At 44.0% G+C, this 27,078-nt stretch overlaps 1 protein-coding gene across 6 annotated transcripts in view; it reads left to right on the top strand.

The window, feature by feature from the left end:
* Positions 1 to 27,078, top strand: part of FARP2 (FERM, ARH/RhoGEF and pleckstrin domain protein 2) — a 75,159-nt gene that overhangs the window by 13,492 nt on the left and 34,589 nt on the right. For 5 of the 6 annotated variants that reach the window (XM_082056219.1, XM_082056217.1, XM_082056222.1 and 2 more), the window contains exons 3-9: positions 7,837 to 7,941; positions 9,347 to 9,389; positions 13,456 to 13,534; positions 15,410 to 15,507; positions 17,501 to 17,615; positions 25,427 to 25,574; positions 26,569 to 26,664. In XM_082056219.1, coding sequence (XP_081912345.1) covers positions 7,837 to 7,941; positions 9,347 to 9,389; positions 13,456 to 13,534; positions 15,410 to 15,507; positions 17,501 to 17,615; positions 25,427 to 25,574; positions 26,569 to 26,664 — 684 coding nt within the window. The remainder of the gene's footprint in view (positions 1 to 7,836; positions 7,942 to 9,346; positions 9,390 to 13,455; positions 13,535 to 15,409; positions 15,508 to 17,500; positions 17,616 to 25,426; positions 25,575 to 26,568; positions 26,665 to 27,078) is intronic. The other variant, XM_082056218.1, reaches the window with a different exon arrangement.

The raw sequence follows: 27,078 nt of genomic DNA, 5'->3' as shown, positions 1-27,078 counted from the left end.
TGAACAGCTTCTACATGTGCTGCTGCTGTGGTCGAAATGCAAAGGGGAAGCAGAAGTCAGGTTCTAAACTGGAGCGTGTTGCTGTTCAGTCATCTCTTTGTGCTTGTGGTAGAACTTGTAACATCCTTCTGACACATTTGGGGCACCGTGCTCGGGTTTTGCACACGTGCGTGTACCACTGTCGTGATGGTGAAAGCAGGTTTGAGTACATCGCTTACAAAACCTGAAGCTGTGAAGGACGAGCATCCCTGTGCCCCTCAGCCCGGACCAGAGCTGTAGGAAAGGCCCCTGATGGGAGGGAGCATGTTAACAAAGCTTTGGCCTTGTCTAACCTGGCCTGTAGGTATTTATTAACCAATGGCCGTGGTATTGAAGCTCTGCTCAAAGTACAGTGGGGAGTGATGTTAGGACAGCTGATGCAATTTCAGCTTTGCACAAAACAGAAGATAACTTTGGCCTTTCCTGTAAAAATACCCAATCTGTGTAAAGAATCTTTCATGGTCAGCTTATTTCCATAGTGTTTTAAACTGTTTCCTTCGGCGAGGCTTCTTCAAGTGGTGTGCCAGCCTGGAGTTCCGTAACACCTCATAGGGAAAGCCCAGATCAATGGGTGATGTGAGCATGGACGGAGGTTTTGAGGCAAAAGTGTAATTAATGGAGAAGGACTAGCAATTTAAGTGTGTGTGGTTTTTTTTGTGAACAAAGGGAAGCAGAGGAGTGCCTCTGTTTAAAATGGCTTAAAAACTTAAAATTGTATTTGTATACATATACAAACACGAAATGGTGCTGTGTGAATTCCTGGAGTGCCTGCTGCGGTTTGCACGGCATGGAAGGCCTTGGAGCAAAGTGTCTCCTAGCTTCTAGTTTCTTAGCTTTGTTACACTATTTTACAGCTCCTATGAACAAAGTAGGTGCTTAGTCGTTCTGTTATGAACCTTAATTTCTTGAAGTGGAAAAAGGTTTTTTTGAGAGTGGCTGCTGAAGGCGTACTGCCCGCATCGGCAGCAGGCCGCTTTATAACTACGCACTTGTATCCGTCCCCCGTTATTTGAGCCACCGAATCATTCGAAGGCGTCAAACAGTGCAGGTGTTGAATGGAGCGTGAGCTCTTTTGCATGCAGGCTCCGTGCCTGAGGAAGGTGTTGCCGTGGTGTTGCTGTGGCTCTTCGCAGAGTATTTGAAATACTACGTGTTGTAAAAACTGTGCTGGCATCACCATTAGCGCGATTTTGTGGCATTTTAACCGCCCCAATCTTTGCGTGGGCCTCACCTCCACGAAGCAGCTGCTTTCCGTGCTGCTGCCACCACTGTCGTCTGCATGTTAAATTATTAGCAAGTGTCAACTCTAGTGCCAGATTGTCACAGAGTGGTGACGTGGTCCAGGGTTTTAACTGGGGTGACCTCGCTCTTCTCCAGGTAGTCTAGAGCAGAGTACGAACCAGAGGTATCGGGGGGTGCACGTCGGTATTTTTCTCTCTGGGTAATAAAAGTGACTGAGAATTTCTCCTCGACGCCTTAGAGTTTTACGTGGATTTTGTGTGTGCTGTTTGTACACAGGGCTCAGGGCCCCGTGTTGGTTGAATGCTTAACACAGTGCTGGTTTTTCTCTGGGCACAGTGTGGTTTATTTCAAGTGCTCCAGGTATTTCAGCACGAGAGCACTTCTGGAACTTGGGACCATTTTTGTCCCTACGTGCTCTCTACCTAAGTATCCATTTCCCAGTCTCGTTTGCATAATTCCCTCCCTCTTGGGGATCTTTTCCCATGTCAACAAATTGTTTTCCTCCTTTCAGGCATCTGGCAAGTCTGGCCGCTCTGGAAAAGCGTGTTTGTTCATTTGGCAGTGAAGTGCTTTAACGCTGCTTGAACCTGTCCATGGCCACAGGTTTCAAAGCTAACCTTAATTATACGAGCCAGAGACTTGCACTTCTAGAATGATTTGTCTGACTGGATTTGTATTTTTTTTTTTTATTCACAACAAAAGCAACCACTAAAATCTCAGGATTAAAATGAAAATCTTAGGATAAAGAATCTTGGGGGCAAGTCTTAGATTTATTTTTTTTAAACAAAAAATTATACCGAATGTACAGTGTAATAATGTAATTTAAATCAGCTCAGAAATTTGTATTTGGCTTTGCAGCTTCTATATTTGAGTAGGTTGGGTTTCAGTGCCATGTAGAAATACCATGACGCACAACATTTAAAAAAAGAAGTACATTTTCCACATGAAAATACATGCTCTCTAAATTAGTGAAGAAGTTCTGAAGTGGTTTTCAGGGTGCTGGTGTGTTCCCAAAGCTCGGTTTGTGACGGTGAATGACATGCGGGTGTCGGTGCGGTGACGATGCTCTGTAGGTTGGTACGTGCTCTGCAACCCCTTTTTGCTGTTAGTGACAGAACCCATAGTTGGAACCTGTCGGCATATAAGAGTGAATAAAACAAATCTATTTATAATTAAAACACAATTTTCCTCACAAAGTATTGAAATAATTGAAGCTGAAAGTTCTTGTTAAGTGTTCAGATTATCAAAATGAAATAGTACGTAATCAGTTACTGGCTGAGCGCATGAAACCGGAGTTCCACACATCTATTGTTACCAGGTACCCTTTTTGTGGGGAGGCAGGGACTGTTTGCATTTGAGTTAGTTGTTCCAGTCAAAATTGAGGAAATTAAAGGAGTACTGAAAAAGAAGACAGTTGCTTTTATTTTTCCAGCCTGCAGATTAAAAACTGTATATGCAGTTGCAAGGTCATCTTGTTTGAGCCATGAAAATAAAAGTTAATGAATGGTATTCCTTGCCATCTTATGTGATTTCCTTCTTTAAAATAAATATGGTTTGAATGTACATGCTGTATTCCTAAGTGCAGTTTTTGTTTACACGTGGCATTAATGATCATTATGAATAGGGGATTTTGAAGGCATTTTTCTGTATCACGCTGCGTTTGGACAGAGATCTGAGAGATTACACAAGGGCTGTGGATAAACAGAGCGATAAACTCACCGAAATGTTTGTGTGGTTCTGGGTAAGAACGGAAATAACAAGTCCAGTGTAACCACTGTGTTTACTTGCTGATTGTCATTTTTTTCATTTGCCAAAAGATAAGAAATCACATTTTCATTAGGAACACCAGTGCACAAAAGGCAAATCAGTGAGTGCTGCAGGGCTCTGTATTTCGGCCAGTTTTTGCTTCTCGTCAGCCACTCTGTGTTGGCCACTTGATGTCAAATCTAAACTTGTTCTCTCGTGCTGTTCATTGTCCCAGCTCTGCAGGTTCAGTAGAACAACATGCAGGGTTTGCTGGGGCCGGCGGCTCCTCCAGCTCTGCGTGCACAGGAGGTTCCGTTCCGCACCTCTGCTTCCAACTCGCATTTTTCTCCAAACTGTTGACTTTTGGAGTGACTTTTTTTCTCTGCAGCCTGGCTGCTGCCAAAAGTGGATTTTCATGTTTGGAAAGTCTGAGCAGGGGCAGTTTGTCCGTTTTGGAGTATGAAAGTACTACTCATTATGAAAATACTGTGTGGGTGGTTTGGGCTTTTTTAAGTTGAAATACGTGGAAGGAGAAAGTTAAGACATTCTGGAAGACAGGTTTGGGAGTTATGAAGGAAGAAGTGGTTTCGATAATACTGAACTCCGGTCTGCTGAAAATCCCAGGCTATGCGTTCCTAGTTTGTTTTCCTGTCTTCCTAAGCTCGACCGTTCCGACAGAAGGAGGCTCCGCCATGGAGGTGGTGGTTGAGCAAACAGGAAATAACAGTTGGGATGATAAAAGAAAAGCAGCTGTTCCAGCTTTATTCTTTTCAATTTACATTTTTACTCCTCTGTCCTAAAAATTGCTCACACTGAATACGTTTCCTTTTCTGATGGACTGAAAAATACAGATGCCTCCTTCAGACAAGAAACTTCAGCTTAGAATTTGTGAGCTGGTGGTCTCTTCCAGCTGCATCTGAATATACAGATCCATTAAAAAATATATAATTGGACCGAACAGCTTTCTGATGATGACTTGTTAAAATAGTCTGTGCACAGTTAGGGCTGGGTCAGCGGGGAAAGCTTTGGCCAGCTCTCCACTTCATTCTTTTTACCCTGTTTCTTTTCTTTCTTTTTATACGGAATAATTCCGTAATATCAGTAGTCGTCGTCTTGGCAGCGTATAAAGAGTAATTGAGAAGTCTGGAATGGAAAGCATGCCGTGTGGTGAATTTGTATTGAAAACAGGACCTTTCTGAAACACATTCATGCAGCTTCTTGCCCTGACGTCAAAATCACAGTAATTAAGTAATTACTTCAAAGATTTTGCTTTGTGCTGCTTTTGTGCAGATTAAACAATGATGTGGCGGTACCCACTACATAACTTTTTTTGTCAACTTCAACATTTTAAGCTTTTCAGAAAGATGGTTATAAATGTAACAAACAGTTTGAGGAACTAAATAGCTCAAATTTTTCCCTGACAGCATTTGAGACATAGTAATAAAATATTGTGTTCTGTCTCAAGCTGTTGTAACCTGTTTTTATTATAAAATAAAACTAATACTGTTCTTTTAAAATGTTACATTGTTATTGTTGCTTTATAGTTTGAAGGAAGTGCTATGAAATGACATTCAGCTTAGAAAAAGGTTTTTCTCAGCTTGTTATCGTAAGTGACATTTAAAGTTACAGTAGATAGCCCAGTCAAAATAATTTTACACTTTTCCCATTTGGGTGGCACCTCGATAATTTAATGAGGTGCAAAGTGCTCCCATCTCCGACCGTCTTGGTTTCTCGGTGGGTTTCTCTGGCCAGGAGCGCAGGGGTGGCCGTGGCACGAGGTGCTGGCGCCGTGTGCCAAACAGATGCTTTTTTGGGGCGAAATGAAGGCAGCTGGGCTGCCCACGGGGCCACAGAAACATAACTTGGGAGAGACCTGCGTATCGCAGTCTGATCAGGAGCATTTTAACACCTGTGTATAATCAGCCACAGACAGGACTCGGTTTGACTGTAAAGCTTGTCTGACTCTCACCAGACGTCTTTCAGCAGTGAATCCGAGTTTAACGATTCTAACAGAACTAGAATTCCTGCTTATTTCACAGACGAGAAATGCGGCATCTCCTGGGCTGTGGCTCCCGGAGGTGGCCACGCGGGGCTGACGCAGCCCATCTTCTGCAGGGGGAAGTTCATGAGGCCACCAGAGCACCACTGCAGCTCCATCTCGGCATCGCTGGCTTAATAGCATTTCTTTCTCAAATGAATGGTGCCTGTGAATAGTAGGCATATTATAATAATAAATGCATGTGTATCTGTACCATAAAATATATTGAAGGATATATTCTGCTGTTACTACTTCAAGATTTATCCACAAGCGCAAACCAAAAAATGGATTTCATTTGAAGTTAAAAATTTAATTTTCAAAATGCATTTCTCCGGGAGCACGTGGGCCCTGTGGCAAGCGACCCGTAACGCGCCTGAGAAACGTGTCTGTAGACAGACGAGGAACAATGGGATTTACTGAAGAGCTGGTTTACCATTACCTGTGCCATTCCTTATTTCATTGTCGTCATTTAAGAACCCAAACCCACACCCACAGAGTCTTCTGCAGGCTAAAAAATAAAAAATAATAATAAAAAAAAATCACCTTTGTTCTTACAAAGAAAATGCCATTTTAGCCATCACAAAACTCATCCTGAGAAAGAGGAGAGTGCTCCTTCTGTGTCATATCTCACCCAGGCATCTCTGTATCGCTGAAATGCTGAACAACTGGATTGTTTCTCCTGACTTGCAGTTTTATTTGGGGGTTTTGACATCAGTGGCATGACCCACCGTGACACCAAGAAACGTTCAGAACAAATGGAGCTAGGGCCGGGTGCATTCGCATCCAGGAAGGTGTTCCTGGTGAGAGTGCGGATCGGCGCTGTCCTGTGCCCCCTGCGCTCCCTTGGTGCTGCAGCGCTGCCTTCGGCTCTGCTCCCACGCTGTGCTTACCGACGCTGTGTTCAGGTTTGCAGTGCTGCACAGCTGCTGTGCTTTTGCTCACTGAAGTTTGGTTTTTGGAGTGGTACAGAGGTATTTAGCCAAATGGCAGGTTTTTAAACATCAACAGTTAATCTCTTTTTCCTGTAAGCTGCAATTACTCTTGAATTTTTATGCATCTCAGTAATGTGAAACAATTTCCCCAACTTTCCTCGTATTTTTACCTTTTTAAACCCGCTGTTTTTAAAGTGGCCCATTCTTTCTGTTAAATATTTTCATTTGCATTTTATTAAATTATTCTCTCTTACAAATTTATTATAATGCCTAATACTTTTAAAAGATACAGCGTTGTGTGTTTAAAGAGTCAGTTACAGAACTGTGTTTGGATGAGGAAGGCTCCGGGCCCTCTGACTTTTCCAAATGAGCCAGCCATGGCGAGGGATGCGAAAGCCCTTTGGATTCTTGTCTGTGTGATCTGGGTGGGCTGGGGCGGGTCCTTAAAAGCTGTTTTTCCCGCGGTGGCTGCTGCAGTCGTGCAATAATAGTTGCTGAGAGCAAGCTTGGATGTTTTCAGCAGCAGACCCAGGTGTGGTTGTGTTGGGTGTGCTTTGCAAGTTTATCATTTTGTGCTGTGTTGCCACAGCCAGGTATTTGTTTTGTGGCTTTGCACCTAACTTGGCTCTGAAGGGGCTGGTGTGAGAGGTTCTCGAGGAGAGAATCATCACAAACGCCTTTGCACACAAAGCGTGGCGTGGGGAGGGTGTTTGGGTTCCAGCTGGTTTCTAGGGCAGGGAACCGTAGCCTTCCTGTTTATTTCTTAATGACCAGAATAAATACTATCGCCTTGGGTTTTCTTTACTCTGTTGTAAGAAAAAAGGTAGACTTAGGGTTTTTCGAAGATGTTCCTTTGCAGAAAATGGATTAAAACCCATTGGATTAGAACCCTTTGCAGTTTTATCCGCAAAGGCCTTGGCTGTGCCGACGACGCTGGGTCAGTGTCGTCCTGGCAGGTTCTGCTCATGCAGCCCCTCCTGTCCTGTGGGGTCGCCTGGGCCATCCTAGGCCAGGCCTAAATTCAGGTTGGGTGCGACCTGCATGCACCATCTTTGCTCAGCCGGCATGGACTCGCATCACAGAATCCCAGAGTGTCAGGGGTTGAAGGGACCTGGAAAGCTCATCCAGTGCAATCCCCCCATGGAGCAGGAACACCCAGATGAGGTTACACAGGAAGGTGTCCAGGCGGGTTGGAATGTCTGCAGAGAAGGAGACTCCACAACCCCCCTGGGCAGCCTGGGCCAGGCTCTGCCACCCTCACCCCCAACAAGTTGCTTCTCATCTTTAAGTGGAACCTCCTGTGTTCCAGTTTGCACCCATTGCCCCTTGTCCTGTCACTGGTTGTCACCCAGAAGAGCCTGGCTCCATCCTCCTGACACTCCCCCTTTCCATCTTGATCCCCAGGAATGAGTCCCCCCTCAGTCTCCTCTTGTCCAGCTCCAGAGCCCCAGCTCCCTCAGCCTTTCCTCACACGGGAGATGCTCCACTCCCTGCAGCATCTTGGTGGCTGCGCTGGACTCTCTCAGCAGTTGCTGGGGGAGCTGCAGGTGGTTGCAGCTGATCTGATCTGATGTGGTGTCCCAGCTGACCCTGCTGTGAGCAGGAGGTTGGACAGAGGTGACATTGACCTCCAGCAGCCCTTTCCAGCTCAAGTTCCTTGGCTTCTGTGGAAGCTGTTAGTGGAGCCATCTCTGTGTAGGGGGTGTTTGCGTGTTACACTGACAAGAATGATGGCGAAAGTCTTTGAGGTATTTTTCTATGGTTTCTAAAGATGACTTTTTTTTTTCATTTGCTGTAGACTTATTAAAATATATTAATCTCACTTTTTTACTTCCTTAGTCAAAGTATTATGGCCAGACGTTGTTGACAGAAGTTTACAAGCATCTGAATTTGATCGAATCGGACTACTTTGGGATTGAGTTCCAGAACATCCAGTCGTATTGGGTAGGTACAGTCTCCTGACCCATTCGGTATAATTCTTGGCAGTGCTACGGTAACAATTGAATTTTAAGATCTTAAAGGTCTTTTCCAACCAAAGCAATTCTATGATTCTATAATAAAAAGATCGGGTGAGTGCTGTTGCCTGCATGGCAAAAGTTTCAGAGTCTGCTAGAGGATTATCTCTTTGATTCCTGCAAATCTGCTTTACTCACCAGAACAATGGCAGCTAATAAAGCAGAGGGGAGGAATCAGATTCTGCTTCTTGTTAAATCTCAAACTATGTATAAAGCAGCTAAATAGTTGCTGATGTTCCCACTTTCAGGGACATAAACTCCTTCCCTCTGGAAGGAGGGACATCAACTCAAAGTGTAGTCTGTGGAACACTTACAAAATCATATTACACGGGTAATTTTGGTAGTGTTCATATTCAGTTAGTTCAGTATTCAATTAATTTCCCTGAGGAGTCATTATGAACCTCTTTCTAATAAATATAAACCTCAGCAGACATACAGACCTGCAAGCTTTTATAATCATTGATCTAGATAAGTACTGGTGCTCTGTAAGTGTCCTAGTCGCTTATCCTCTGCCTTGGGAAGAGGACAATGTGGCTTCTAAACTAGAAAATGTTAACAAAACTGTGTCTTTGTTATTTTTTTCTATTACGCACAAAATATGACTGAGAACACAAGAACGTGAGTAGCACTAATACATGCTGCTCTTCAGTGAAGCAAATACAGTCAAGCTTGGTTAGTTTCTGTTCTGCAAAACCTCTAAAGTGTTTCTGCATCTAATAAGGTTCTTATAATCCTCAACTCTCTCTCAGACAGACAAGTAACTAGTGAGGACCAAACTTCACTGTCTTGTTACGATTCTTTTTGGAGGGGTGGGAAAAAAAGAATAGTTGAGCATCCACTCCACTTTGCATTAGTTTTATGGATACTTCTACTAGAACAACAGAAGTCTGGCTTTGAAAATGTGCTTGTCAAAAAAGAAAACTTTGTGGGGAATTGATCCTGAGTAAAAATCCGTAGGTAGGTAAGAGAGACGGACAAAGCACTGAAGGGGAAAAAAGTTGTACGGTGTCATTTTGTACAGACCTCGTGTAGTTCTGTAGCCTGACTCCTGCGGGTGTGCTGTGTCACTTCTGTGTTCGGTGGCTGCTTTTACTGTCGTGACTCCTGCCCAGCTGAGCTTTAAGCACAGATCAGTGGTTTTTCTATTGATACATGATAAATGTCAGTTCAAATAGGTGAGTATATTTTTTAAAAGCAAAGGAGTTGCTGTGTCACTTCAGGGAGGAAGAAATGTATACTCATAAATTACTGCTTTATTTGAATTTACTTTTGATGCGTTCATATTGTATTCAAATATGAATGTCAGCTTGTAATTCTTTTTTCTTTCATTTCAGATTTGGCTGGAACCTATGAAACCTGTTATTAAACAAGTACGGAGTAAGTACCTTTAAAAAAGGAAGTTTTCCTTCATTTGCATCTGCTTTTATGTGGGTTGCTTTCACAATTATGACTTGATTTACTGGTTATGCTTCCCTGAAAATGGTACTTGCTGGGGGTGATGGCGGTTCCTGTTCGGGCATGCAGACCTGATGTTTTTAATGTGTAATATGTGGTGGGTAGAATGGAAACGCGCTGAAGCCATGAATCTCTGTGATAAGGTTGGCTCAGCTGGTGTCGAGTTGAAGTGAAACATGACATGTGCTGGCTGTGAGCTTTTGTAAGTTGTGTTGTCTGGTGATGGAAAGAAAAAGGAATGTTCTGATTTATTGCGCCGGTTGCGTCTCAGAGCTTCTTCTGCTCTGCGGCCAGGAGAATGTTGCAATAGCGACGCTATCTTTGCTTTGTGCTGCTCTAAAAGCAACGTGAGAGGCACTCGAAAGGTTAAAAATAATTGAAGAATACAGTATGGTAGTTCTTCCGACACTGAAAGATTAGATCAAACCTTTTTTTTTAACCTTTAGAATGAATTTAATCTGTTTGCTTATTTATTTTCCTGAGTGCAAAGGCTTTGTGAAAAAACAAGATCCACAAGGGTGTGGTGGATTCCTGGTCCTCTCAAAATCTTTCTTGAAAAATGTTGACAATGAGTACGGGGAGGTAGTTTTTAGTTACTCTTCTGCCTGAAAGTGATTTCCAGAAAATTAGAAATCACCAACTCTAGTGAGATTTGTGTAACTTTAAGGTCATGGTTTTAACCTTTACCAACATTGGGTTTTAAGCAGAAGAGCCAAACCGGCTGTAAAAGGCGGCTTCCTCAGGAGGGTTTGTCATGCTTTCAATTCCCCCCCTACCCGCCAGAATATTGTTGAGTGCCATTATTTTTTACATTCCATGTAGTTTGGTCTTTTCCCAGTGTTCCTGGCTGGAAGGAATTGTATCTTAATCAAAAGATCTGGTGGAGCACAGGTGCTCCTTGGTTGCTCCTTTTGTATCCTCTTCGGTAGCGGATCCATTGGGGAGATTTGCCCTTAGGCCGCGTGTTCCCTGCTGGTGCTTATGTTGTTCTAAAATGGTTTAAAACCATGAGACTCTGCTAAAATTTATGGCTCTTCTGTTGTTGAATCTGGCACTGACATGATTGCTCAGGAGCGTCTTCCTGGGAACTCCTGAACGGTTCTGCTGAATCCACAGCCTGCAGAGGGGAATTAACGTTACTGTTTGACAACGTGCACATTAAGAACTTTCCGATATTTTCACTTTCAGAAGTTTTGCTGAGGTTCTTTTTTGTTGTTTTCTTGGTTGGTTTGCTTTTTCAGAATGGAATGATTTTGCAGTTCACCTTGTAACTTTTCGCCCAGCAGCAGGGGATGTGTGAACTGGTATCGTGTGCTTTAAAGAACCACAGCCCAGACCTGGTACTTTGTGTTGATGACTCTTCATGTTTAATGCAGTTCTGAGTCTAAAGACAAAAGCTCTAAATTATTAACGTCTACTTCAAATTAGTCTTGGCTAATGACCTCTTTGGAGATGTGAAGAACGTTGTGTTGTATGAGAAAGATTTTATTTTTGATTCATTTCAAATGAACAGAGTCAGTTTTACTGCTGAACATCTCCGGAGGCCGAGGGGTTCAGATCAGACGCTTGACTACCTGATAGGCGTACAATATTGGGTTGGCATGTGGGTACCTTCTCGGGGGTGTTGCCAGTTTATATAGTGCTGTGTTCACCATACCTGCGTGGGTAATTTTGCCTGATGTTTTTGGCGGTGTTCTTGGTTTTGCTCAGATTTGGTTTCTTACAATGTATTCTGTAGCTTCGTTAAGACTGGCTCAGTGTTTCTTCTCCTAATTCTAATGGGACTTACAGAGGAAAGGCAAGATTAAAAAAAAAAAAATGTGCTGCAGAAGCAAATATGCAGTATTATGTACAAATATGCAGTGTTATGTGTTTAGTTGGTAATATTCATTGTCATTTGCTGTAAGCGATGCTCAGAACACTGCCCAGGTTGCTCTGGCAGAGATACTTTCCTATTGATGGGCAAGAGTAACGCACAGATCTGTTCATAACCTTGTGGAGCTCCCCAAAGGCTCCGAGTATTTTCAGAAATTTGATGTAAAGTTGTTGTTTTATTGGTGGTGTTTTCCCCCGCCCCCCGCCCAGAGTAATTAAAACTATTTATTTTCCCCAATTGGTACATCTCAGGGACTATAAAATCCTTAGTATGGTTTTAGTCTCTGCCAAATGCAAGCTTTGTGTATCTTTATAAGGCGTTATTTCCAGCTCCTTTCATTTTTGGATGTGGCACTGTCATTTGGGTGAGGATTTGCGGATTGTGTTCACCAAAGCTGTGGTAATTCTGGGCCCAGAGGCTGGGAGCTGCTCCTCTTGCCGCTGTGTGAGCCTTAGTTCTCCAGCTACTTGGCAGGAAGCAGAGTTTGTTATTCCCCTGTTAGCAGACAAGAGCGTGAGTGAGTGGAGGAACGTTTGGGGTGTGGGAATCGGCTATTCCGGCCAGAAGAAACCAGTGTGCTTTGGGACGGGCAGGGTTAAACTGGGCTTTGTCAAGCTGTAAGAGATCTTAGAGCTTAAAATAAATTAAACCAGGCTGGTTAGTGCGCTTACCAACACGCTCAAACAAATTTGATTATTATTTTTGTTTTAATTTGGCTAGGCTTGCTTTGGAACTGCAGCAGCTGGTGGAATCCCAGGGCAGACAGGGCTGGAAGGCGTCTCCCCCATAAGCAGGGCTGGCCTTGAAGTTTGCTCGGGTCATGAAATCCATGGCCAGCGGTGTAGCAAGAAGCGGGGCTGCAGTTTTTCCTCTTCCCAGTTCTTCCCCTGTCTTTTAGAGGGGGTCTGTCTTTCCAGGGTTTGTCCTGCCTTGTCCAGCTCTGCACGCTCCAGGCGACCTGTCCCTGCTCCTGGGGACAGGTCCGGGTCCCTGGCAGGTGGCTGGAGATGCCATGAGTGGGGCTGTGGGATGAGCAGCTCCTGTCCCGGGGGTCTGCAAAGGGAGCTCAGCTGGCTCTGGAAGCAAAGGTGGGTCAGTGCTCTGCCTGACGAACACGCGGCTGTTCCTGCTTGGAGCCGGGAAATCCCAGCGGCAGAGCGGTGCTGCCCAGTCGTGGCGATGGTGGTGCCCTGTCATATCCCTCTGAAAACCCTGCTGACATGGCTTTGTGGGTGTCACAGAATGTCAGGGACCGGAAGGGACCTCGAAAGTTCATCCAGTGCAATCCCCCCATGGAGCAGGAACACCCAGATGAGGTTACACAGGAAGGTGTCCAGGCGGGTTGGAATGTCTGCAGAGAAGGAGACTCCACAACCTCCCTGGGCAGCCTGGGCCAGGCTCTGCCACCCTCACCAGGAACAAGTTTCTTCTCCTCTTTAAGTGGAACCTCCTGTGTTCCAGTTTGCACCCATTGCCCCTTGTCCTGTCACTGGTTGTCACCAGAAGAGCCTGGCTCCATCCTCCTGACACTCCCCCTTTCCATATTGATCCCCAGGAATGAGTCCCCCCTCAGTCTCCTCTTGTCCAGCTCCAGAGCCCCAGCTCCCTCAGCCTTTCCTCACACGGGAGATGCTCCACTCCCTTCAGCATCTTGGTGGCTCTCATTGAGGCAGCCAGAGTCATGACACTGAAACTGATAATGTGGTCCAGTCACAGTTGGGTTTTGTTGATATAAAATGTTACACGGAGCATTATGGACTATTCCAAATAGTTACTAAGGCTTCTGTTTAGATTTAAATGTTGAATTTTTTTTTTCCCTGTTGTTGAGATTGACAAGAACAGCATTAAGAAGGGGATGAGATGGGTATTGGCGGGCATGCCAGGACCAGGCCGCAGATGGACTTTTTTCCAGAGGAACTGGACAGCCCTGTCTGCTGTGTCTCCGTTGACCTGGGCTATCTATACCCCACGAGCCCTGCTATAGGTGGCCAGCAAGCTGAAAGCTGGCCAGACTTTGTGTGCGCTGTATTGCTCTGCGTGTTGGAAAACGTAATCTGCATGTGCTGATGAAGAACAAGAGTTTGTTGTGAAATGACTCAATGTTTTTTACAGGACCAAAGACTACAATGCTTCGTCTAGCAGTCAAGTTTTTCCCTCCAGACCCGGGTCAGCTGCAAGAGGAATATACCAGGTAAAGTCTTGTTTTGAAGATTTGGATTTGCATGACCTACTGAAACAATAGGAAGGTAAGAATAGGAGGACATGGGTTCTGTTTCCAAACCAAACTGACGTTGAAGATGAGCAAAAAAACACTTCTCATTAGTGTCACGGTTTTGGAAGAGACACGTCGGCAGATGAATGTTATTGGAAAACCTATTTTTCAAGGCAGAAAACAGCGCAGGTTAGGGGTTGCCAGACATCACAGTGCCAAGAGACAGGCTAGAGAGGAAACACTCAAATTTATAAACAGTAACTGGATAAAATAACCAGTACATACTTTGTAAATGATTGATCGTTTAAAATTCCTAAGTCCACACTTCTAAGTGTTCTCCGACGGGCTTTGCTGTGCACGTTTTTCACCGGTGCTCCCCATGGGTCGCTTTGGCCAGTCGCTCGCTGATCATTAGTGAGTCAAGCAGACACTTGCTGGCACCTGCGAACGTGCTTTGAAGTCTGTGCCTCTAACAGGCACATTCCCTGGGATTTTAGTGTTTGAAGAGCTCCTTTAATGCGTTTCCTCTTTTAAATGGAAATCCTTGGAGACATGTGCAGCGTTCCTTATTTCACAGTAAACCAGCAGAACTGCTGTGATGAGATGCAATTGTCTCTTGTAATGATGAATACTTTCTCAATGTTTCCTTTGCTCCCCATTTTCCTATGTTAATTGCAGGCTTCTGTAGGAATTTCATTAGGAATGCATCTTTTTGGAGCAGGAACTGTATTTTTGCCTATTTATGGAGTATTTATTGTGGAATTCTGGTCTGCACTTAGAGCGTCTTGGTATTTCATAATGCTATTAATGATATGTACGCTTTATTGTGACTATATTGAAGAAATCAAAGTAGCTCAGTCAGATATGCAGAAAACAGAGCATACTTTGTACAGGTTTTTAATGCATACTTTCAGTACTTCAAAAAACCCCACACACATTCAAAATGTATACCTTTTATTATCTTTTTGCCTAAGAATATGATACATAATGTTTTAAAATCAATTAATTATTCTTTTAGAAAAAGTTACTGTGTCTTTCAGGGTGTGATTTCATAATGAATATTAATCAGTCTCTCAGTTCAAAGGTTTATAGTAATGAGCTGCCTATTTACTGGAGTCCATATTACACCGTCTTTCAAGTAAAAAGGAAATCACAAAAGACTTGCCAGCATTACTTTCATAGAAATAGATTAAGTTTGGGTTAGGTTGGTCCTTTCAAGGTTGGTGCTTTCAAGGCTGCCATGTTTTTCCTTCTACCCTTGTATGTTTTTCAGGCAGCTTATTATACAAAACTGTTAAATAGAAATCTATTCCTCTTTAACAACTGATTGGAAAATACTTTAGTTAAATGAGCATAGCAGTATAAGAAAGCAAATTGAATTTCTTACTGTCTTTGTAGGCTGCTAACGTAGTCCTGGAAAATACAACCACTGCATAAACAGAGTGCTAGCAGAAATGCTCGTTATTTTTCTTAACAGGATATTAGAACCAGCAATGTTCCTCTGTCTTTTCTCTAATAGATAAAACCACTTGAAGTATTCAGTAAGTTTCTTTCCAGCTGAAAATGACAGCTGCTGTTACTTCCCATATCCGACTTGTCCAAAGTGTGGTTTTCCTTCTGCCCGTGTTCCTGTGTGTTCATTTGTACCGATAAACTGCACTGCAATAGTCACGGGCGGTTTGGTTTGATTCGACTGCCGTTGGTAGCCAGGCTTCTGTGTTACCACGTGTTTGGAGAGGGGAAGAGCCAGGAGATGCTGCTTTTATAAACTCCTGCTTTCAGAAAGCCCTTGTCTCACCGTTTTCTCTGGTGCCGAGGTGGTGTTTGTAACTCCAAGCTGTGGCTCGCTCTCAGGTACCTGTTTGCGCTGCAAATCAAGAGGGACCTGGCGGAGGAACGTCTGACCTGCAGCGACAACACGGCCGCCCTGCTGGTCTCGCACCTCCTGCAGTGTGAGTATCGCGCCTGTGGGAGCTGAAAGCGTTTTCCGTCCTGCACTATTTCCCTCTGCGTGTGCAGTGAACCCCTTGGTTGTGAACACCGCGATTACCCCAGGGCTAGCTGTGGGAGGAACAGCCGGTGCTTACGATGGGATAGCTTTGGCTTCGTGGATGCTGTAGGAAACCAAACCCCCCGCATGCTGTCTGTGAACCAGCTCACCAGGACTCCCCGTCCTGCTCCCGTCTGCCTCCTGGCTTCCCTGCCTTGGTTTCACAATTTCCCCGTGGCTGGCGGGACATCAGTGTATAGAGACTGGGCTGAAATAAAACTAGTAACGCGCCAGAACAAGTCCAGCAGTGGGGCTGTTCCTCCTTGGAAATGGGAAGCAATTGCTTTGGAAGTTCTCCATGTTGCTGCTTGTTCAGTCTGTATGTGCCTAGAGGCCTAAAAATGTGGCCTTGAAGATGAGCAGCTTGAAATCCTTGAATGTGTTCAGACACTGAATCAGCTGGAGCAGCAGCCAAATGATGAGAGTGGTTACAAATCTGTAACCTGAGCTACAGAAAGGGAGTTTTGTGCCTCCCCACTGGCCTGGAACAAAAACCGTTAAATGATACCTCTTCACATGTGCACTGCTAAATAGTTGTTAGTTATGTAATTCTGCATTGTAATATAATAATACAATTAGTTATGGTGATTTTAGTGGAAGAGCGAAGCCATCTTGTGCGTGACATCGGTGAGTGACGCAATTAACATTTGCTGGTGGTTTCCAGCAGTGCCGTGCAGAGCTGGTGGGCAAATCTCAGCATCTCCCCTCGCTTAACTTGCTTCTGCTCTCCTAGAAAATTAGAAATGAGAAAGAATATGATTATTTTTAACATAAACGATATTACAAAAGTATCTTTCAATTTTTTTTCCTTGTCATTTCATATGCTGGCGTGATTTTAAACTCTTTTTAAGAACAGCTGCCCTGGATGAGATGATTAGTTAGATGTTTAGTTGCCCTTGATGAGCTTTGCTTCCATGTATTTGTCCAGTTGTTGAATTTGCTTATATTTTTGGCAACCTTCCATGAAAATGAGCTTTACAGCTTAGTTTTGGTGAATTTTGTAGGGTGACATCTACCCTTTTGTCTTTTTAAAACTTTTTGTATTTTAATTTAATATTGTAACTTCATAGTTTATTATCAGAAAAAGTAAATAATTTTTAAAGTGTATTTATTCATATATGTATGTAATTTTTACATATGTCTGCACAGGTTCTGCCTGCCTCATGCTTTTCTTTTCCAAGCCAAAGTCTTCTGGTTGCTTTGTGTCTTATCACATGAAGCTGTTCCACACTTGGAATTAATGCTTTTTTCTTCTGTAAATCTCTTCCTAAATCCTCAGCATCATTTCTGAAAGGCATCAATGTGTGAAGGAGACACCAAAGGCTCTGAGGGGATTATAGTCACATAACACTCCTTTCTTGTTTGCTATGTATTTATTTTTGACAGTTCCTAAAATGTAAATTCCCCTCTTCCCACGTAGGCTTGTCCATAACTGTTTTACGTATATTTGCAAAAATTAAACGGAAATATACTGGTTTGGTATGAGGTGTCTGTAAGAAAGGAATATTTATAACTAGTCCTACGTTTATACTGTCCTAAAATGAGATTCGGCCCTTTGAAGGCAATCGCGAGGCTGATGTGCCCCTGTGAAAATGGGTTTGACACCCTGGATGAGAGCACCTCATGAGCCTGCTGCACAAGTCTCGATCTTTGACTGTAAAGTCTGCATTTCCCAAATGGTGTTCCAATAGTGCTATAATCCCCAGGAAGTCTGCTTGGAATAAACATGGGTGTTTCGTAAAATGAAGCCGGATACAAAGCGTAATGCACCAATTCGAAGCACTTAAAGGAAAACGCATTCTGGCTCTTGGGGTCTCTGTAATTCCTTACCAAGTATTTTCTGTCATTTTCCTTTGGTTCTTCCTATTCTAATGTTGTTTTCTTTTCTGTAATAGCTGAAATAGGGGATTTTGATGAATCAGAGGATCGAGAACACCTTAAAACAAACCAGTATTTGCCAAACCAGGAAAGAATTGAAGGGAAGATTCTGGAGTTCCACAGGAAGCATGTGTAAGTGAGGATGAATGTGCACCCCTAACGTTTACTCCTGGGAGCAGATGGACTCGCTCGGTAGAGGTTGAGCACGCTGTGCGATGGCATGATGTGAAGATTGTATAAGTTAAACACCGTTTATATCTAACAAGCAAAGTTGGATGCAGCAGTAGTTACATGGTTAAGCCAGAGTTGTTGGGCAATAGTTTTTCTCCAGTGATTTTCCAGTGCACCTTAAATAATGGGCCAGAGAAAGCTACTATGAGCTTATAATAGTGGTTTTAAGCAAAATCATTCTTCAGAATTTCCAGTCTACCAAGTTTAAGTTCAGCTTGCCATCAAATGCATAGGTCTTGCTTTTGTCTAAATAATTATAGATCAGTTGCATTGTACTCATTCTGTACTCATTAAGCATAAAGGAGATGGGGAAGGGTGGAGGGAGTGGGGGAGAAGTCACTTTCATCAGAATCAGATCATTTTTTAAATCAGTAAAGTTTGTTAGGGACAAAGAAACTATTTCCCACAAAAATAAAATTAATTGCAGTACACAGTCAGGAAGTCCAGAAACAAAAATTTCATTGTTTGAAATGCTTGCTTCTGTCCATTTGTTGTACAGTGAGGTTGCGTGTTTTACAGTCTAATGTGTCTGCTCTTAAAATGTGAAGATCTACCCTGCATGCACTGTAAAATCACAGAATCATTTTGGTTGGAAAAGCCTCTCAAGCTCATCGAGTCCAACCATAACCCACCCCGGGCACTGCCCCTTGTCCTGAGAACCTCATGTCCGTCTGTCCAACCCTCCAGGGATGGTGACTCCAGCACTGCCCTGGGCAGCCTGTTCTAATGCCCCACAGCCCTTTGGGGAAGAAATTGTTCCCACATCCAACCTCAACCTCCCCTGGCGCAACTTGAGGCCGTTTCCTCTGCTCCTGGCGCTTGTTCCTGGGGAGCAGAGCCCGACGCCCCCTGGCTCCAAGCTCCTTTCAGGCAGTTCAGAGATCAGAAGGTCTCTCCTCAGCTCCTGTTCTCCAGCTGAACCCCCCAGGTCCCTCAGCCGCTCCCATCACACTTGTGCTCCAGCCCCTCACCAGCTCCGTTCCCTTCTCTCCACTCGCTCCAGCACCTCAAGGCCTTTCTTGGCGTGAGAGGCCCAGAGCTGCCCCCAGGATTGGCGGTTTGTCCTCCCCAGGTCCCAGCACAGGGATGGTCACTGCCCTGGGCCTGCTGGCCACACCAGTGCTGGGACCAGCCAGGGTGCTGGTGGCCTCTTGGCCACCTGGGTACACGCTGGCTCATGTTCAGCCGCTGTCACCAACAGCCCCAGGTCCTTTTCCTTTCCAGCCGCTCCTCCCCAGCCTGCAGCGTTCATGGGGTTGTTGTGACCCAAGTGCCAGACCCAGCACTTGTCCTTGTTGAACCTCAGACAATTGGCCTCAGCCCATTGATCCAGCCGGTCCAGATCCCTCTGTATGGCCTTCATACCCTCCAGCAGATCAACACTCCAGTCCAACTTGGTGTCCTCTAAGCTTACTGAAGTTGCACTTGGTTCCCTCGTCCAGATCAGTGATAAAGAGATTAAACAGGACTGGCCCCAGTGTTGAGCCCTGGGGACACCACTTGTGACCGGCCACCAACTGGATTTGGCTCCTTTCACCACTCTTTGGGCCCGGCCCTTCAGCCACTTCTTTACCCATCATAGATACACCATCCAGGCCATGAGCTGCAGCTTCTTCTGGAGATGCTGTGGGATACGGTGTCAAAGGCTTTACTGAAGTCTAAGTACACAACACCCACAGCCTTTCCCTCACCCACTCAGCAGATCACCTTGTCATAGGAGATCAGGTTGGCCAAGCAGGACCTGCCTTTCATAAACCCCTGTTGAGTGGGCCTGATCGCCTGGTTGTCTCGTATGTGTCACATGATGGCACTCAGGATGATCTGTTCCATGACCTTCCCTGGCACTGAGCTCAGACTGACAGGCCTGTAGTTCCCTGGATCCTCCTTCCAACCCTTCTTGTAGATGGGCGTCACATTTGCCAACTTCCAGTCAACTGGGACCTCCCTAGTTAGCCAGGGTTGCTGACACACAATTGAAAGTGGCTTGGTGAGCACCTCCAGCAGGTCCCTCAGTACCTGTGGCTGGATCCCATCCGGCCCCATAGACTTGTGTCTCGGTGGTGTAGCAGGTTTTTTGGTAAGTAACAAGATTTGGAGTAGATTCAACATGGTGGTTGTAAAGGAGAAGCCAACCTACAGGGAGGATCTGTCATGACCAAAACACTGCTCGGAAGATCAGGGTTTGCACTGCGTGACCTGCATTTGCCCTGACTTTGTTCTTTTAGGCTTGTAAGCACACAGTATTAATATCCCTGCGAAATTTCAGTGTGCGGCCTGCCATCACGGTCCTGACCTCATGTGTGCGGTTCAGAGCTGATGGCTTAAACCAGGAGAAGCTGTTTGATAAAATGGTGATAAAGGTTTGATTTCACCCGATAGGTCTGTCTTTTCTGTAATTTTTGAGACCTCAAGTGTTAGAATTTAGCAGCTTGGAGTGCTTTTATTAGTTGGGAATATCCACACATACATTATATTAAGCATGGTTATGTGTTGTAATGCAAATACTATATTAGAAGTTTAACTTTTCCTTTTGCTCTGCGTGGGGACTCGGGGATTGTTGCTGACTGACTTTAAGACAGAATGGAGATTTTTCAGGGCGGCATCTGTGTTTAAGGCATGTATTTTCTAATAATACATAGCCTTCTGTATTAGAAAATAAGTTCCAGAGCATTTAAATAATTAACTGTGTGCTTTTTATGGTCGCTCTTTTTTATTAGTACTGAAATTATTGATACTGATGGAGGTGCAGCTTTGTTGATTCTTAATGAAATCAGATGTTTTTTCTGATTTTGAACCTTTGAGGTGCGTGTGGAAATGATGAAGGAACATATTAAATGCTGTTTTGAAGTAATTTGAGGTAATTTTGAAGAAAATGAATATGTTTGCTAGGATTCTTCACCTTGGGAAATATAGCTGGGCAAAGAAAACCATTAATTGCTCAGAAGTATTTAATCGTTTTTCTCATGTCAAAAGAAAAGTGCTGAAACAATTAGGCAGTAACTTCAAAGCAAATGAAAGGAAAAGGGGGAACGTCCTTTTCATAGAACTCGTAACAACATTGTGAAACTTCAGTGCTGCAGGACGCTGCGCAGTCTAAAGCTACAGGTGGCTTCAGGAAAGGGTTTGATGGTACCATACAGTATAGGCCGATGGCTTCCAAACTGGAGATTTCTTTCGAACGTGAGATGTGTGATGTTGTAGTTGTGAGATACGTCCATCCAGACCCTGCCCAGAACAGCCCATCGTGAACCTCGTGCCTGGATCCCTCTGAGTGGCTTCTGCTCGCGGGGAATTTTCTGGGTTTACTTTGCTTGATGGGAAGGTCATGACTGACTTCCCAGTGAGTCAGGGACTGGTTGTTTTATTAATTAGGTTTGAGCTTTATTCAGACAAGTTACTTCTAATCATTCTTTACAGTAAGGGAAGTTTGTATTTTTGCCTGCCAGAGGAAGATTAACAGGAAAAGATTCCTTGCTTCATAAGTATACTTTTCATTAGTTGAATAAGAATTGCATCTAATAGAACCATTTTATTAAAATGATGGCAAATCCTATTTTAAAACAATGTTTTAGAACTGTATGTTCAAACCACGGTAAGATGCAAGGCCGAGGCGCTGGTTAGAAAAGGTTCCAGGTGAAGGTCAGTGATACCCGAGCACCTTGGACATGTGCTCTAAATCTCCCCGTGCCTTTGGAGAAGTTGTTGTTAAAGGACGAGCTGTTTTGGAAGCACTGCAATCCTAAAACCAGCTGTGACTTCCTTCTCCCTTCCCAGCCCCTCCCTGCTCTGTTTGCAGTGGGAGTTGTGACGGTGCTGTGGTTTTGCAGAGTTCAGACACGTTTTTCCTTGTTTCAGTTCCAAAGAGCAGGCGGGAACCTGGACCGTGGGCCCTGTCTACTTCCCAGCGACACACAGTGCAGTTCAATGGACTAAATGCTTCTCTCTCCCATCATCCTTCTTTGTCATATTTTTATTTTTGTGGTTTATTTTCATTTTTTACTTCCTTAGCGGACCTTACTATTCCCTTGCTTACATTTGGCAGGCTGATGCTGTGGTTTCTTCACTGATGATTGCTTTTGACAGGGCCTTCTAAAAGCAGAGCCTGCAGGAGAATCCCGTTTCTGGAGGACGACTCAGCTCGAGCGCCCTTACTCAGAGGCCAGTTTGCAGGGGGTTTCTGTGTCATATCAACTATTCAGAAAGATGTCTCATCATTTCCTTGTTCAGGTTGCTGTGTTTGCTCTTTTTTTGTGTGTGTACATATACATAATTTGGGAACGAAACAGAATCTTTGATATATGTATATTTACGTTTACTTTCATGCCTTGTGTCCTTTCACAACTTGTGAGCCTACTTGTCAGTGATTTAAGTTCTTTTTGCAAATAGACTGTTCATAAATTGTGTTTAAATTAGAAAAACTGTAACTTTAGGTTGCTACGTAGTCTAAACAATTTCTACCCATGCAGCATCTTGATATGTCATCTTTAAAATTCTATATGAATCACTGGTTTTAAATGCTCTGTAAGTCAGCTGGCATTTAACAGTGTTTATTTTGAATCGTTCACCCCAATTGCCACATGAATATTGTAACACGCCACCAGTATTTGTCTAGATGGATGTACATAAGGAACCTTTACACTAAAGCCTGTTGCAGCTTCTACCAGAGAATACTTGTAATAGATAGTGTGTTGTCCATTGACCTGGCGAAGACTAAGTAGATTTATCTGCTTAGTGGCTGAACAAAATTAGAGCAGATTGTTTTCAGGCCGGTGTGTGCGGCTTAGTCTGCAGCAAACGTCTGAGGGACCGGCCAGCACATTGTGTGCATGAGAACCAGCGGCCGCTTATTGCTTCGGTTTGTTTTATTCGTTCTGAGATGTGCTGTGCTTTGGGTCATACCTGACGGAACGTAAAATAAGTCTCGGTGGTTCTGCATCAGTTATACCGGACTGTTCGTGAGGAGTTTTCAGGACTGTGTAGCTCTGATTTCCTAGTTGCCGTTTTATGCTGATTTTGGTTTCCCTTCCAGCCCTGCTTCCCAACCTCCAGCAACCTCAGCATCCTTTTAAAAGACAAAGCGCTGCTTTCATGCTTAAATGTGCTCTGCCCGGAGGAATTACAGCAGGAATTAGTGTGGGTGTGAGTTACACACAGTGCTCAGAGTGTGACGCGGGAAATGGTGGCCAAAATTAATATTGATGATCTATGTTTTTTTTCTTGTATGTGTTTAACGAAGAGGGACTGTGGTATTTTGATGCATTTAAGGAATCTATGGACGAAGTATTAGTAGCACTTAAAGCCGGTATGAAAACACTTCTTCCAGCATTACTCATTTCACTAAGAGGAAGAGAAATTTGCTTCGCCAGTTTAAGCTTTTAGACATAACTAGAATATGTGTTGGTAACACTGGTAGAAATGCAACTACAAGACTCTTTATGTGGTTTGGCATTTCTTTTTCCATTTGAAATCAGATTTTTGTTCCTCTGTGTTTGTTCTTTACAATCCATTTATACATACCTGGTCGTATAATGCTGACATTTGGACATGGTTGGAATTATAGACTGAACTTATAAAGTCAGGAAGTGCCCTCAATCCTGCTTTCTCCAGATGGAAAAAAAAGATTTCCTGTTGTAGTGGCTTAGGTTGCTTTTTTCCCCTTCAGAATGAATAAGGCAATAGAAAACTGTTGAAATCCTATCGACAAATATATGTGTGTTCAGGCTTTACTTTCTCAGTGCATTTTTGTGTATGTGTGCATTTCAGTCTAAGGAGCATTTTGCTAAGAATCAAAGCAGCATTGTTTCTTCTACCAACTTCCATTTAAAAACGTTAGCACGCTTAAAAAGTTTCCTAGTTGCACTCTGAATTTTAGAGACAGCTCCTACATGCAGTTTATAGATATATTGTCCCCGTTTCTGATAAATTCAAAAGAAGTAATCATCGACTTTAATATTATAAATTTATATTTACAAGAAATCTATATGGAGCAAAGAGGTTGTTTCATCTAGAGCACGGCTGCAGGTAGGTGGGAGGTAGCAAGGGGAGCGGGAGAACTTCGTACTGATGTTGTGGTTGGCACTGCACAGTGCACCAAAATAGATCATGCTACAAACAGCCTCTCCTCTGGTTTAATTGAACGAAATCAAATACAGATTTATGGAAGGAGGGCCATTCCTTGGAAAACAGCGTTTATAAAATTCGTCTTCGACTGTGTGTGTAGGAATCTAATCTGGTGTCAGCACTAGTTGGTTGTAAATAGAACAATAATAAATTGTTGTCCTGTGTCTTCTTTATACCGTTACGTTTATCCCAATGAACTTGTGCCTTGTGGGAGCAGTTCATTCAGTGCCCTAGCGAGGTGGCTCACGCAACACTTGCTTGGAAGTCCCGTAATATCTATTATTTGTAACAGTTTTCAGTGGGGACGCGGGGGTCACTGTATATACAGCTCACGGGTCCGAGTACCCAGCGTGTCCTGCGCTGCTCGTGTTTCCGTGCGCTCTGCACGGAGAAGGGGCTCCTGCCTCAGCCAGGCCTGCTGGACCATACTTATGCCTGAAATTAGCTGGTGGTGTTGTCTTGCAGTATGTTTTTAGTTCGGGCACTACCTGAAACAACAAGCCTGTGTTTGTCTTAAGGACTTTTTTACTTTGCAGCATGATTGGGGCATGCTGAGTAGCAAGAACTCTCCTGCATTTTCTTGGAATGCCCTAAACTCCCCATCAGGATCCCCAAACTGACTCAGACAGGTTTGACTTGTAGGGAAAAGCCCTCGTCAGTACAAGTACTGGTGCTTCAGTAGGTCATTTCAAGGCTTGTGAAATTACTTATTTCAGGGTGGTCTGTGTTTTGGGGTTATTGCATGTCTTGGTGGCCTGAGGTCTCTGCACTGCGCTGTGTGTCCTGGGCAGGGTCCATGGCCACCCCTGTTGTTGAGAGTCAGCCCAAACCTGGACTGTAATCCAAGGAACTCCCCCTCCTGGAGAAAAATGGGGGCGAGAAGATGCAGGAAAACAAGATGTCAGGTTCTTGTCTTCAGCAAACTTGTGAAGAAGCAGATGGAGGCTGAATCTGCGCGTGGTGCGTGCCAGAGTCTGTAACAGCCTCTGCATTTCTCACCTGACTTTGTGCACACTCCAAAAGGAGGTGCTCCGTGCGTCTACATCTTCTGCATGGTTTCAGGGCTATTTAAACAGCAGATGATGCTTCCAAAAACGTGTTTGAAATCCTCCTCTGGATTCCGTGGCAAGGAGGAATCCACTGCGCCCGGCAGCACGGGGAATAATTGTGATGCGGTCTCGAATCCCACCCGAAGTGTGGCATTCTGGGCAGTGTTTGCTTTGTTTCTGCCGTGCTGACTGTGCAGCTCTTTCATCTCTCGCTTTCTATCTGGTTAATATTAATGTGTATACAAGCGAGCAGGACAGGCATTGTGGATTGAATTCTGATTTGTTGAAATTTCTAAACCGGAAAAGTTCTGAACTAGCTGACATTTGTTTCAGTGCCTCTGTCTAGGGGATGCATTTTGGGTCTGTTATCTGCCCCTAACACAGAAGTTTTGATGTAATACTTGGGGTGAAACTGCCCAACTAAATGAGGCAGAGAAGTCTCACTTAGTGCCAGAGTTGAGCTTTAAGTTTCTTTGCTGTGTTGGCAATATTGTAGAATCAGATTGTTCTTAAAACTTTATTTATTTTTCTTCCTCACTCTAGGGGTCAAACTCCTGCTGAATCGGACTTCCAAGTGCTTGAAATTGCTCGGAAACTGGAGATGTACGGCATCCGATTTCACGTCGCGTCTGACCGCGAGGGCACCAAAATCAACCTGGCTGTGTCCCACATGGGCGTGCTGGTGTTCCAGGTGAGGGGAGCAGCCTGGGAACGGCTGTCTGTCTGTCTGTCTGTCTGTCTGTCTAGTAGCGTGTCTTGGGAGTGAGCCTCTCATTTTAGCTTCAGGTGCTTCTGGTGATTTTCTCTCTGGTGACACCTCAGGTGTCTCTGATTTTCAAACACGGCGCATTTTTGCGGTCAAGGGAGTGTCCTTTAAGCCCCCTGAATATTGTTTGGGGCAGTTTGCCATTGTTGGTGCAGAGAGAAGAGAACCAAACCCATTTGACACTGAAGTACGAAGTTTGTTGTTGTCTGTTTGAAAGTTACATGTGTATTCGGAGGAGATCATCAGTTCATTTGGTACAACCCTGGAACGGGCTGTAACCCTGGAGTTTTGGCTCAGTTTTCTTTCTTTTGATGTGACAGTGTATTTTTGCTTGGATAGCATTGCTTTTAGTGCATAGAAGTGCTGTTTTGTTGAAGTGATCGGACCAATCAGAACGACTACTTTTGTTGTATTGAGGAAGCGACTCGATGATCAGAGTTCTGTTTCTGAATGCAATCATATTATTTTCTTCCCCCAAACCACACAGGCAGCTGACCTACTGAATTTTTTTCCATTTGGGCACATTTTCCATTCTTTTGGGTCTTACCTGTTCTTTTGTTACTGGGGGGCAGCTTCTCTCCAGGGATCCCTGCAGCCTCCGCTTCCTTAGTCCTTCCCAGTGGCCTCTCAGCCCCTGAGGTTTCCATCATTTCAGTTCATTTGGGTCTTTTGAATGACTGAGTTTTGTCTCCCTTTTCATTGAGTTCCCTCAGGTGTGCTCAGAGACAGACATTGCACACTTGTAGCTATCCCTGTCCCGAAAGAGAAAATTGTCTAAGTGAATATTGTTGCCAGAAATAAAAATGGGTTGGAGAGGTTGGTGTGTGCGCTCATGTCTCTGTACCCACAACAAAATTTAGTTTGCTGCTCTTACTTGTGGAACCTTTCCCAACTTTTAACTGTTATCATTTTAATTCAGGGTAATACGAAAATCAACACCTTCAACTGGTCAAAGGTCCGTAAACTAAGCTTCAAGAGGAAAAGATTCCTTATTAAACTCCACCCAGAGGTCTGTGTAAGTTTTATCACAATAGCAGGCTGATCAGTGTTGAAAATAATATGTATATGTAATTTTATTATGAAATATTCTAGGGTTTATCGTTTTGGAAAGCAGCTTCAGTGGGGTGGGCTTGGCTTCATCATTCAAGTAAAATCTTTCCTTTCTCGCCCCACGTCTGTCATCTTAGATTTTTACATTCTGGATATCAGGCTCATCCTTGACATAGGCACACATGTCTGTAACATTCAGATAGAAAAAGAAGATAAAACGCCTCTTTGCTGCATCCTCTCTCAGTACTTTTACTCTGGAAAATGTTACATTGAATATTTCCCTTGCATATAAACGGAGGGTAGCGCTCTCGTGAACTCTCTGGTCCATTGTCATCAAAATGAACCTAAGTAACCTAAGCATTGAAATAGTAAATCTCTG

This window comes from Streptopelia decaocto (genome assembly GCF_964273445.1).
Source record: "Streptopelia decaocto genome assembly, chromosome: 6".
In the NCBI taxonomy this organism is placed as follows: Eukaryota; Metazoa; Chordata; class Aves; order Columbiformes; family Columbidae; genus Streptopelia; species Streptopelia decaocto.
The sequence above is the reverse complement of the archived record's forward strand: the minus strand, read 5'-3'. Positions and strand labels throughout refer to the sequence as shown.